The sequence below is a fragment of the Nematostella vectensis genome, chromosome 9 (assembly GCF_932526225.1).
Source record: "Nematostella vectensis chromosome 9, jaNemVect1.1, whole genome shotgun sequence".
Lineage (NCBI taxonomy): Eukaryota > Metazoa > Cnidaria > Anthozoa > Actiniaria > Edwardsiidae > Nematostella > Nematostella vectensis.
The window spans coordinates 11,454,250-11,466,622 of NC_064042.1; the positions used below are offsets into that span (position 1 = coordinate 11,454,250).

The window sequence follows — 12,373 nt, forward strand, 5'->3', positions numbered from 1 at the left end:
ACTACTCTATTCGGTTACAACTAGGGAACATATGGTCTTTTTGTTACAACACACAGGTTGATAATGCGGAGAGAGACGAATTTTCTTATCGAGGGCACGGGGGATTTTCAGTTCCCAATTTAGAGAGCCTGGAATGACACCTCTGGAAATAAAACACAAGCTTACATGAACCGAATTCGAAATCCAAGGTCTCTGTCTTGAGTAGCGTAGCCTTCCTCGCAGGTTTTTTTCAGGGAGTGAGCGACCTGCCTCAAAACTCCTGCAAATTGGGAGGCTATGAGTAGCGAAGCCCGAATGATATAGTAGCTAATGTTGTCCTTGGGGAAGTATAGCTAATAGGTACGTTGGCGTTTTGGGAATTGGTTGAACATTCCCCCAGCCAGGAAAAGGGGGAAGGGGGTCGAAAGTACTACCTCACTTGACTGAAAGCTCCGCTCAAATAAAAATAAATAAAAAAACGGAGTACTACTGGAAGCTAGAAATATCACCCTTCTAAGAAAAAATGGTCTGTTAAATGGTAAAGAACCCCCCTCCCTGTTCACACTTCCTGCTACCAGAGATTGACGCATTTTCTCGCGAACGTTTTATATGCCCGCAATTTTTCTACATATTGTGTTTTGGTTTTTGTTTCTAGGCAAAACAACGCAAAGTATCTAGGAGAAACCTACAAGCTAGGAAAATGTTCCAGCAGAACCATGAGGATTAATACTCATTCCGACTTACCTTTCCTTTTGGATGGCTTATTTTAGTTTCTTTCTTTTGTTTCTTTTCCTGCTTCTTCACTGATAACTGATCTGCTGTAGTCTTACAGTCTTATTCTGGGCGGCGCTTTATACTAACCTAGTATAGCCCCACCTACCCACGTCTAAATGAGACCAATCAAACCTTTAGTCATACACAAAACGACAGTTTGCAAAATGAATAGACGCCGTTCAGTATTTGGGCAATTTTGACCATACGGCATTTCCATATTGAAGGTAGGGATTAATAATACATAGATTTTACTTGGTAAATAGTATCTTTTAAACTTTTTATTATTTCTACTTAATTTGCAATTTTATATATTTATGTGTTTCATTCACTTCTTTTATTTGGTCTTTGGGTCTTTATTAATGTTTAGATCTTTGCGGTTGCTAAAAATAATGTTGTATTTTTTTCTATAATCCGAACGGTTTCATCAAGCATTCGACAGTTATTGAGTGACCGTGTTAGGTTCCGTCCCACATTCCCAATATGACACCACAGGCTTCCTAACTGCGTAAGTGAACGATAGGACATACGGATTCACGCAAATAATTGTCTTTGAGTCACATCTTCATGCTATAATTCATGAAATAAATTTAATTGGGACGTAAATGTATGTAATGTGGTGTCTTTTCTTCCCTAAGTGTGGGGCTACGCTGTCTATGCGAAAAAAAACTTAATATTTGAGCAACTAAAAATTATTAATCGCTGGTATTTGAGCGGATTACCTGGATAAGCCATTAGGAAGTAGTTCCATCAATCCCTCTCCCATCTAGCCTCCCTCGTAGGCGTTTTTAGGCAGGCGTCGCTCGCTCCCCCTCCCTCCCATCCTGTACCACCGGTGTCCGTCCTTAAAAATCAAGAAAATTGCGTATTCAAAAATGAACAACAAACTTGATATATATCCCTCGTAAAATCGAGCTTCCAGGAAAGAAAAACCACAAACGGATATATTTACAACCCAACTCATACGTCATACATCTCTCAGATTCGTGCCCATCTTTGAAATCCTTCACTGATGCGTGTGGGAAGCCTGTGGTGACTCTCCGGCCATGCGTTTTCTGTGACAACGCGAGATGGTCAGATACCGTACACTGTATGTCTCTTTTTGTTGTCAGCGGCAGGAGGCAGATCTTACATGCGCGCGCACAAGAAGACGCCATATTGACAAAACCGACCGAACGAAAGATCTCAAACATTTATCGGTAGATCGCTGGTTATTTTTGTATATCTTGAGAATACTGAAGCAGTCTAACTCCTCGAGGAATGACTACCGCCGCCAGACCTACATGGGACACGGCGAGGGGAGGAAGAGGCAAGGGAGAGGGGGATTTGTCAGCGCTTTCTAAACAGTACTCGAGTCGCGATCTTCCCTCTCACAACAAACTCAAACACAGGTAACTTTATATAGAGATGGTCTTATATGAATACAGAAGCTACAAAATCAAACACAGATAGATAGAGATGGCTATTTGAATACACAAGCTACAATCAGACACAAGTACAGTAGATAGAGATCGATATACGAATCTACAAGCTACAAACTCAAACACAGACAGAAAGCAAAGACATTTCTTTCTTGCTTGTTATTTGATAGCCACCCTATGGCAGTTCCATATTTGGGTGGTTTGAGAATTTTACCCCTTTAAAGCAAATTGAATGTGTGAATATTGTAATACCATAGAAATAAGTGTGTACTTTCTATGATTTACAGTAAGTAATACTCTTGGATGGCCCACTGAAAACCCAATCATTCTTTTTTTAATTGCTGACTTTGATTTTCTCCTCAGACAAACAGGCCAAGACACCACCGAAGAAATTCGCAGCCGTGACCTTCGCAAGGAGCTTGAAGAGCGAGAGCACCAAGCTGCCCGGGAACGTGCCAAGGAAAAGTCAGGGAGGGGCCTAGTGGAGCTACCCAAGCGACCAAGACTTGAACAAGCAGCCAGCAATCTAGATGCAGATGACCCAGTTGATGATGATGATGAAGATGATGATTCTGACGCCAGGTACAAGTGCAAATGAGAATGTATAAAAAAGTTTGAGTGATTTAATGGAAAATCTCTTTGCATTTTCAGTGATGATGAGGACGACACAGCTGAACTTCTTGCGGAGCTTCAGAGAATCAAGAAAGAGCGTGCTCAGGAAGAACTTAGAAAGGTTTGTCCTTAATATCTCTATTTATATCTTTTAAGTTAAGGGTGGGATTTGACTATTTGATTTTCAAACAAGTGTGTCAAGCTATACGTGTATGTGCTAGTTTTTGGGATTACCCAACCTCAGTCAATCTTTGAGTTCGGATAATAACCAGAGAGGTTAGAGGTAAATCATTGAATCCCCCCCCCCCTCATAAAAAAAGTAAAGAATAAAAGAAAATAAATAAATAAAAATAATGATAAAATAATGAATCAGAACCCTTTTAGGACTGGATATCTCTAATTGGCTATTTCTTAATTGAAGAATGTGTGGCTGGCTCTGTTCATTCCTATTACTGTGACACACAAGTTTGGATGGCCTTTAAGCAGACTGTTTTCTCTTTGGGAATTTCTAGCTTCCACATTCTTTTATTCGAGTGCGCCTTCAGTACCTTTCACCTCCTCCCCAGGCTACTGGTGTTAATCCTGATTTCATTTCAGGAAAAACAAAAAAAAGAGGAGGAAGAGAAAGTAAGGATGGAGAACATCATGTCTGGGAACCCATTACTAAACCCACAGAGTAACTTCAAGGTCAAGAGAAGGTAAACTACTAATGATTTAAGCAACAAGGTTCTAATGTAAAAAAAATTTGATTGGCCGAGACACATTATTCAAGCATAAGTTACACTTAAAACAAGATTTTACCTGTTTTTAATATTTATTGTTAGGGCTTTTTAGAGAAAGTTGATGTGGGGAACCTTGTTAAAATTAGAAGAGAAAAAACTATTGTCCCTGCACCATCTAATTGGTTCAAAACAGAAAATAAGATATATTAGGGAGCACATTTTCCTCAAAACATAACTATATTCTACATTTTCTTACCAGTATGTTTTGTATAAAAAGAACCTATGTGGGGAAAGCTTTTTGCCACAGAACAATGGGACCTTGGTTCCTTCTTGCATTAATGATTACTTAAGATTTTTATTGTCTTTTTTTTGTAGGTGGGATGATGATGTTGTATTCAAGAACTGTGCAAAAGGCGAAGATGAAAAGGTACATTGTAATCCGATGGAATAACCCTTCTTCTATATTTCCATATTGTTCCACCAGGATGTAAAATACTGGCGGTATGGGCTCACCAAAATTTCATAATTTCTCAGATCACAAGCCTGCAGTAGTTTCATCAATGGAAGACACTAAATACAGTATTATAAGAACATTTAATAAAATACTATTTTTGTAAGGGTTGTCTCAATATAAATGACTATAATACTATTACTCACTAATATCATATCTCATGAGTGTCTTTATCTTAAATGTCTCCATTCATTTACATTGTCTTTTATTCTCTAGGGCCAACACTTCATCAACGACATGATCCGATCAGATTTCCACAGAAAATTCATGGAAAAATACATAAAATAAAAAAATGTACCATACAAACTTTGTATTTGTACATAACAGGTTTGGGCAAACCCATGATAAAGTGATTGCCCTTAATGAAATGCAGTGAAATGCAAAACTTTCGAACCTCTTTATTTGATGCATGATAGAATGCACCTTGTCTGATGTCAGCTACATCAGAATAGGATAGCTTTCAACTATCCTGCACAAGGTGGGAGTCTCTAAATTGTTCTTCAAAGCTCCAAAACTCATGATTTTGCATTGTATCTCCAGTTTTTGGACTAAAAACATCAGACAAAAAACAAAAGGCAAAGGTTTTTGAAAAACCTAATCTCATTTTGGAAAAAAAGATCTCAAAACTAAAATTTCAAGGTTTGACAAGTGTATGATTGACTAGTTATGAAATGCTTATTCCTGCAAGCGGTAGCTTTCTAGTCTTATTTTGTCTCTCATTTGTTGTAAAGATGCTGTAACAATATTTAATAAAGAAAGAACATACTGTACTGTGTTATTGTTGCCATTTGTATGTATCAGCATTTTGAGTTGCCAGCACTCTTATCCATATCGGTAAGCAGGCAGAGATTTTGTGCAACTATATGAAGTTTTGAAATCCTAGAAATATCACAGGTAGCCCAGGCTCTTTTAATGAGTATTTTGAACTGACTGGCTCATTGACCCTTAATAGAGAGAACTTGTTACTTTATGCAAGTATTCTTCCATAAAAATCCATTCTAAAATGCTATTCCCTCTTTAGTTGGAGTGATAGAGGGAATTCTAAATTTCACCTAACAGCGCTAAAGCGGCCCCAAATGCGCTCTAAATCACTTAAACAGTAAATAATAGACCACTACTACATCAAGATGTAGTGAATTTATTTCTTTTTTATGAAAGAATACTAGCAACTCCTTATGTTCTCTCTATTAACGGTCAATGAGCCGGTCGGTTCAAATTACTCATTGACAGTGCCTGGGCTACCTGTGGAAATATTCCTCCCCTTTACTGGACTCCTGAGTCTGCCACTGTCATCATACTTGGGAGCTTAATTTAGTGTCCATACAGTAAAAGTGGGAGTCCATAATGGTAGTTTTTTAGGCCAATTCTTTGTATTTCAGCCTTGCATTTCTCTCCATATTAACCTGTTGCCATGGTGTCTCTCGACTGCTGCAGTGTCCTTGCACAAACTAACAGTAATTGGTATTATTATGTAGATCTGCAGTTTTTTGTATGCAAAGCTACAATAAAACAATCATATAATGCAACTGCTTGTTTTTTTGCCTGTGTTTGACTGAGTCTCACTTGTTTTGCTTTTGTTTTCTAGTGAAAATCGAGAATCACTTTAATTATGTTGTGCCTCATGAACTGATTTCCTGTCAGGATACAGACTATACGAAGTAGCAATGATACCCTGTAGGCTATAATCAGTGATTTTAGCATTAAAAATCCATTCCCAAGTTTGCAGGGCGAAAAAAATGGTTGTGTCTTTATCAACCATGGCCTTAATATGGGTGATGGCCTTAATATGGGTGGGCTATAGCAGTGAAGAACATTTCTTTTTTAATATATTGTATGTACAAAAGTGTTAATTGAACATGGATTGACTGAAAAATAGAATATGCGTAATAAATACAACATGTTTCCATACATTGGTAAAAATAGATGTTAATTTATGAACAGCAACTCGTTCAGCCCAAAATTATGCCAGAATTTAGGTGGAAAATGGAAAAAATATAATTGCTGTGTGTCAGGGTATTACTGGTCAGACTTCAAATGTGCACATGTGTGCACACTTGCATATATATTGAGATGGACTTTTGGGTGGAGCTATCTTTTTAACAAGTGGAGGTTTCAAGTAAATGACAATTAGAGGGGGTTAAAATGATTATTTCATTGCATTTATTCCCCTTGAACCCTTGGGCCTCTAGAACACAAAGAATTGATGGATGTGTTCTAACTTTTATAGTCTGTGTTGATGTCAAAAGCTGGGGCATTATCAGCTGCTGTCTTTATCCTCTGTATTCTTGCCATAATGTCTATACTCTGGTTTCAGCTCCCACATGTTTTTGTGTGGATTTTTGGTGTTGTATTGTGCAATTTCTTTAAGAATACTTTTGAGGTAAACCTGAAATAGGTAAAAAGAGACAGAATTTGCATGCAATAGTGGGAGGCAAATAATGTACAGAAATGTATAGTAAATTAACAATATATTTTCCTATGGTTTGCATGCTTTTTTCACTCATTTACTAGGGCAGAGGCAAAATAGAGGCTGACAGAGAAATTAAACAGGCCTTTTGCCAGAGGAGGGGGGGGGGGCAGAAAAACAACTTCTCACTAGTCTGGAATATCCATTCAAATGAAAGAAAATTAGTCACCACTGCAAACTAGACAAAATGATCTTGCCAAGTGACCCTCTCCCCCTCCCACTCAAAATCCAATTTACAAGCCTGAGATATACAAGGTCTCTACTTACAATTGGTTGCTGAGTTTTGTGGACCAAGTCCTTAAGATTATAATACTGGTGCTGTTCAAATGCACTGAAGAGAGACGCTTTAACGTCTTCTTCTGTGGCCCGAGCCCTCTTCCCTTCGTCCTTCTTCTTCTTCTTGTACTCAATCTGAAACAGCATAGACACGTATAAGCTAGTTGTATTTCATTAATTAAGTTAGGGTTTAAAGCCAGAAGGCAATTAATTTTTTAGCTGTCAAATGAAGCACAGGATAAAAAGTTTAGCATTTGATTACGACAAATATACTACATGGGAAACCGTTTGTGTAAAGCTGATATAGGCGTACATACCTCTTATGGCCAGACACTACTAGTAACCACTAATACAGCATATGTACAGTATTTTAGTATAGCAATGTGCATTGCCTATAAAAGCTTAATTGTATGGTCAAACACCACTAGGTGTCTGACCATAGGATGAATCTATGCTTAGAAAGAATTCTTAGATTCATCCTATGGTCAGACACCACTACTGTGGCACTATAACATATCTGTCAACTCAACCGCATTAGGCAGGTGTCACAAGATTTTGGACCTCATCACAAGCCTTATTTTTGTGAGAATGTTCACACATTCTCTGTATTCACCCGCATCGGCTCTCTTGAGTTTTTTCACATATTTACTGTATTTCACCCAATTTTTACAAGATTTATGTCCAAGCTGGATGGACAGCTCTGCTATAGCATGTGTAGTGTCTGTTGTGTATAGCTGTATACTTACATTCATCTTATGGTCAGATACTGGCTTGTAGGCATTGGTAACAATCTTTTTCAGCTGCTGAGCCTGTCTTGCCGGCTTACTGGCCACCTGTATTGATTTTCTGCAACAAAAAAAACTTGCTCTAGATGAATATAATATGTCACATACACTTTTAAAGAGTCTAAGACCAGTATTATTAATGCAAGGTATACACATGATAAGTCAATATTGCTACAGTACAGGTCTAGAGTAACATAACCTCCACTTGCGAGTACTCGAGACTCGTGCATATTCTACTTGAGAGTGGCTCGAGAGTATCGACTCACCGAATATTCATAAGCTTGAGAGTGTGAGTGATTTATTTCGTTGTTCACTAAAGCAATGACTTGAAAATATTTGGGACTGCGTGCATGGTTAGTGAAGAAAACTCGGAAACATCGAACAATATTTTTTCGCTATCTCACGAACATTAGAAAAACAACTTCAATTTATAGAGAGTGTCACACATTCATTTCACAGGTCATTTCGCATACGAGAATGAAACGAACCGTCCTCGTTGTTTCTTCATCTGATCTCGCATGTTTGAGTTGTCATAACCTTTGTTTTGCTTCTGATCAGCCACAAACTGTTTGAGATATTATTTCAAGATGTTTTTTTTAAAAGTGAATCAATATTTCCTACGAACATTTTTTGAAAAGCGTCAATGTATTAAATATTTCGTCTACGAAGAAAAGAATGAAGAAATGTCTTGTTTCTTTAAAGATCCCTGTATTTGAGTGATAATTCTTAAACCTTCGCATTCGCTAAAAGTGTGAGGGGTACGGTTTCTGCGAGTGGCAAGTGGCTACTTCTCGATTGCCTCATTAAAAGTGAGTCACGATTTTTGAGTGGTGAGAGTGCTAATGAGGACTCAACACTCGCGAGTGGAGGTTATGTTACTCTAGACCTGTACTGTAAGGTTGTGACTTTGAACATTATGGGATATCCGTGCAGTAAAGCACGCAATCCATTAACTCATGGTCCTCCAAGATGCTCCATAAAGATCATTTATTTAACATAATTTATGAGGGGATCTTATAATCATCACCTTTTATGAAGAAAATAGTCATTACTTGGATTCAAAGGTCGACAATCCGCTCTCTGAACAACCCTTCCTTCAACTGCAAGTTTCTCTGAGGTATAATAATAATTAAAGAACTTATTAGAGCCATAAAACAGTGCAATGCTGAGCCCACATTCCTTGCCCCCGGGGAGGATTTTTTTTTTTAAGAATCTCCAACTCCCCTTTTGGATATTTTTGTGGATGTAATAATAAAAAAAAATAATAATAAAGGGTATTTCAACAAATGGGAATTAGAGCAGATTATACTGAGGTTACTGCTAGGGAAAATAGGAAAAACAGATAAGTTATGGTTAGGGCTAAACATTTTAACTCATATTTACTTTGCTACAAAAATTTAAGCTCTTTTTCTATTATACTAGTTCAATAGATAGCCATCATATGACTTATTAATCCCATCACACTGTGATTCACTGCTGTTGCATGATTTACCTGTCATTTCTTCATCTTCAGCACCTGGAAAAGGCAATGAAAGCATTCAGAGGACAATGGATTATATACATATCAATATGAATGTAATTGTAATTATCACTAATTATCACTATTAGCATCATCATCATCACAGTAAATAATCTACAACATCATCTCTAACATCATCATCATCATGAGTAACTTATCGTCAACATCATCATCTGCAAAATCATCACTAACAGAGAAAAATTAACACTGGTCGTTACCAACATCACCATCGTCATTAGCACAACAACAGATCTGCATTGAACAAAAACTTAATCTGCATGTTGACCCTTAAAAGAAAAGTTATGAAATTGTGTATACTTCAATAAACATATATTATATTATCAAATACACGAGCTGTGAAATCTTTTTTCCAAAGTAGAAAGATATTAAATAAAATCAAGTAAGCTTATGTACCCCAGTATTTTGAGAGACTGTAAACATACTTCGTACACTGTTAACAGATTATGTTGATGTACCTGAAGGACCTTCTGATAACACGACAAGTGGTTGCTCTACTTTTGACATCAACAGCTTAAAGTCTCGAGGGACCTTTGCTTCGCTTGAGTCTTCACCAACAGCTATAGGCTCGGCAAGTCTGTATATGATCTGGAATCAAGATATTCAAGGGTTTATCAATCCCAATACAAATATGCTCAAGGACTTTACATTTAATGGTGCAAGGAAAAATAAAGCTGAGGTGTAAGATACTTGCAGTGCGAGTGCAAATCAGAACAGAGGAGATACAAGAAGAGAACAGAAAGAAGCAAAAATGAAAACAATTTTTTCTTTCTTTCCTACTTGATCTCTTACATTTCCACTTCATAGCTAGAATGCGCCAGCATGAATTAGTGTGAAAGAGTCGCAAGTGGAGGGGGAGGGGGACAAGCAAGAAGAAAAGAAAGAGAGAATGGATCCCTTTTCTCTCCTCCTTATTTGCATCTCATTAATGCTGGTTTACGCACATATGCAAATGCTCTAACGCCTGCTTCTTTCATGATTCAGTTTCCTTTTAGTTTTCTTTTGCAAGTAGAAAGCAAACTTCAAGAATCCAGTAGTTGGGGGAAAAACATACAGTACCTCATTCTTTTGAGGATTCCTGAAAACAAACAAAACATAGCTACATAAATAAATGAAAGTGTAAGTTAATCAATTATTACTCAAGGTTAAATAATTGTGTATCAAAAAAATGTAAAATTCAAGCATATCTTACTTGTTGATTTTTAGGGTCCCAACGATACCAGAAGGATCGGCCTTCTCCATCCACAGATTAGATAGATACTTGGGGACCTAGGTTTATCACAATGAATCAAGGCTTTAAAACTACCTGATTTTCACCCGGTAACTTTATCAATCTAAGCACGGCTTTTTACTTCCATTCATTCCGTCCACCGAGTCCACACACATTTTCAAGAAACTGACAATAATAGAACAAATCAACACACATTTCCATTTAAAAAAGCATACCTTCACAAGCCACACATCTCTCCCAGCTCCATTGCAGTCTAGCTCCATATATATAGTATAAACTGACCTCTTTCTGATAGTAGATCAGTTCTTAGTGAAAAACCAAACAAATCAATTCCAATATGGCGGAGTTTACCTTAGGGACCGAGGCCTTCACGGTAAGACAACATAGGTATCCTGAATATCATCACATTGGCCAATCAGCATTGAGAGTTTGTTTGACGTCACGGAAAGCTCGTCCCGCCGCGTTTTGGATGAAGAAACGTGCAAAAAAAAAAAGGCTTTGACAAAAGTTGACTGAAAAACAGATCTGCATTTAACAAGAATGTCTTGGCAAGCTTACGTCGATAACAACATGGTTGGAACCGGAAAAGTGCAGAGGGCTGCAATCCACGGCCTTGATGGTTCTTGCTGGGCTACAAGCAGCGGTTTTTCGGTAAGTAAATAAGGGATTTTTTCCACCATATCTCAAGTTATGGCTTCCCTATCAAAACAACTAGAAAAAGAGAGTGATATCTATAAAACTAGAATGCTAAACCTTTTTCTAAATTTAAACGCTTTTTTTTCTGAAAGGGGTAATGCAGGTGATGATAAATAATAAATAAGACACATTTTCACCGTTCTCTCCATTCATTTTTGTGTTAGAAGAAAGGTTTGAAGATTTCTTCAAATTCAAGTTGAACGAACAGGTTTCAAGAAGCGCAGAACTGAATTCGATAGAATTAAAAAGTTTTGTTTTTTACTTTGAGTACCATGCAGATGTGTATAAAGAATATAAAAAAAAAAGATTATTACATCAGGCGTCAAATTTAAAGAAATTGTTGTCTCCCATTTAGTACTCGTGCGCTTTGCAAAATCTAGAATTTCCCGCATGTTTTCAGGTTTCTCAGCAAGAGGCGATGGAACTACTCAAAAGTCTAAAAGACGGTAGTGTATCTGCAAAAACCATCGGCGGTGCCAAGTACATGATGCTGCGAAACGACCAAGAATCCAAGATCTGTTACCTGAAACTGAAGGACAAGGGCGGTTTCTGCGTGTGCCTGACCAAGCAAGCCCTGGTGATAGGGGGGTACGAGGAGAGTGCTGGGGGCGCAGGGAACTGCAATAACGTCGTAGAACAACTTGCCCAGTACCTCAAAGAAAGTGGTTATTGAACATTTAGCATGGAAGCTTTCAAGAGCTGCAAGAACCAGGTTTAGATAGGAAAAGTTTTTTTTGTAAGGTGAAGTTGTGATGTAAGATCAGAAGATGTGATAAACTGTCCTTCACAAGATTTTTTAATGTACAATAAGGATTCTTAGATATTAGTCCTGATTTTGATTTTCACCAACTGATCTCAAATGTAAGCTTGATGTGTTTGATAAGAAAAAAATAAATACTTGACCGGTCCAGGATTTTTGTATTTTCTGTCCAATCCCAATACTCAGAAGAAGAAAAAAACACAATTTCCCAGGTTGTATTTATACAGGAACAGTGAACCATACTAAAAACACCCAAACCCAGCCTCCCCTACCCTAAAACTCTCCGAAGAGTGGATCTAGTTGTTTGACAAGGGGAGGGCTTAATCCATCAACAACCTGATCATTTCTATTCTTTGAAATGACCCTAAATAGATAGTATAGCACATTGTTTTTATCACATGGGCCAGAAAATGGCCCGGGCAAAATACACAGTAGAAGTTGTTGATACAGTAAATTTTAGGTAATAAGTTTGTCATCGAATTAAAAGATAAATTCTAAAACATTGGAAGGTGGATCCCCTACATGAATGTTTTATCTACTTCTTACTTAAACTTCATTAATGACTTTCCGCTGCAAACCCCTGACATGGGCATTCTAAGAAGAAC

General features: G+C 37.5%; 3 protein-coding genes across 4 annotated transcripts; 2 read left to right on the forward strand and 1 right to left on the reverse strand.

Annotated features, from left to right (window-relative positions):
* The first annotated feature begins 1,444 nt into the window (after positions 1-1,444).
* Positions 1,445-4,786, forward strand: LOC5507819 (spliceosome-associated protein CWC15 homolog). Its single transcript, XM_001628368.3, has 6 exons — positions 1,445-2,141; positions 2,535-2,753; positions 2,823-2,904; positions 3,381-3,481; positions 3,881-3,932; positions 4,233-4,786. The coding sequence occupies exons 1-6, from the start codon at positions 2,011-2,013 to the stop codon at positions 4,302-4,304; spliced, it is 657 nt and encodes a 218-aa protein (XP_001628418.1). The 5' UTR covers positions 1,445-2,010; the 3' UTR covers positions 4,305-4,786.
* A 1,030-nt stretch (positions 4,787-5,816) lies between these two features.
* Positions 5,817-10,683, reverse strand: LOC5507820 (general transcription factor IIF subunit 2). Of its 2 annotated transcripts, XM_032376534.2 has the most exons (9): positions 10,528-10,683; positions 10,274-10,350; positions 10,141-10,159; positions 9,540-9,669; positions 9,037-9,060; positions 8,572-8,656; positions 7,506-7,605; positions 6,751-6,894; positions 5,817-6,402 (listed from the first exon to the last, which is right to left on the reverse strand). In XM_032376534.2, exons 1-9 carry the CDS (start codon positions 10,573-10,575, stop codon positions 6,274-6,276), a joined length of 756 nt encoding a protein of 251 aa, XP_032232425.1. In that variant the 5' UTR covers positions 10,576-10,683; the 3' UTR covers positions 5,817-6,273. The 2 variants fall into 2 exon arrangements, with proteins under 2 accessions (XP_032232425.1, XP_032232426.1); XM_032376535.2 differs by lacking the exons at positions 10,274-10,350; positions 10,528-10,683 and having other exon boundaries at positions 10,026-10,162.
* Positions 10,684-10,762: 79 nt separating this feature from the next.
* On the forward strand, positions 10,763-11,918 carry LOC5507821 (profilin-2). Its single transcript, XM_001628369.3, has 2 exons — positions 10,763-10,963; positions 11,409-11,918. Exons 1-2 carry the CDS (start codon positions 10,853-10,855, stop codon positions 11,679-11,681), a joined length of 384 nt encoding a protein of 127 aa, XP_001628419.1. The 5' UTR covers positions 10,763-10,852; the 3' UTR covers positions 11,682-11,918.
* The last annotated feature ends 455 nt before the right edge of the window (positions 11,919-12,373 follow it).

Excerpts from the sequence above, each read along its gene's own strand:
- LOC5507819 (XM_001628368.3), top strand. The coding sequence starts at position 2,011 with ATGACTACCGCCGCCAGACCTACATGGGACACGGCGAGGGGAGGAAGA. Across the intron at positions 2,142-2,534 it reads CACAACAAACTCAAACACAG|ACAAACAGGCCAAGACACCA; the intron begins GTAACTTTATAT and ends TTTTCTCCTCAG. Across the intron at positions 3,482-3,880 it reads AACTTCAAGGTCAAGAGAAG|GTGGGATGATGATGTTGTAT; the intron begins GTAAACTACTAA and ends TTTTTTTTGTAG.
- LOC5507820 (XM_032376534.2), bottom strand. The coding sequence starts at position 10,575 with ATGGAGCTAGACTGCAATGGAGCTGGGAGAGATGTGTGGCTTGTGAAG. Across the intron at positions 10,351-10,527 it reads GAGATGTGTGGCTTGTGAAG|GTCCCCAAGTATCTATCTAA; the intron begins GTATGCTTTTTT and ends TGATAAACCTAG. Across the intron at positions 8,657-9,036 it reads TGAAGATGAAGAAATGACAG|AGAAACTTGCAGTTGAAGGA; the intron begins GTAAATCATGCA and ends ATTATACCTCAG.
- LOC5507821 (XM_001628369.3), top strand. The coding sequence starts at position 10,853 with ATGTCTTGGCAAGCTTACGTCGATAACAACATGGTTGGAACCGGAAAA. Across the intron at positions 10,964-11,408 it reads CTACAAGCAGCGGTTTTTCG|GTTTCTCAGCAAGAGGCGAT; the intron begins GTAAGTAAATAA and ends GCATGTTTTCAG.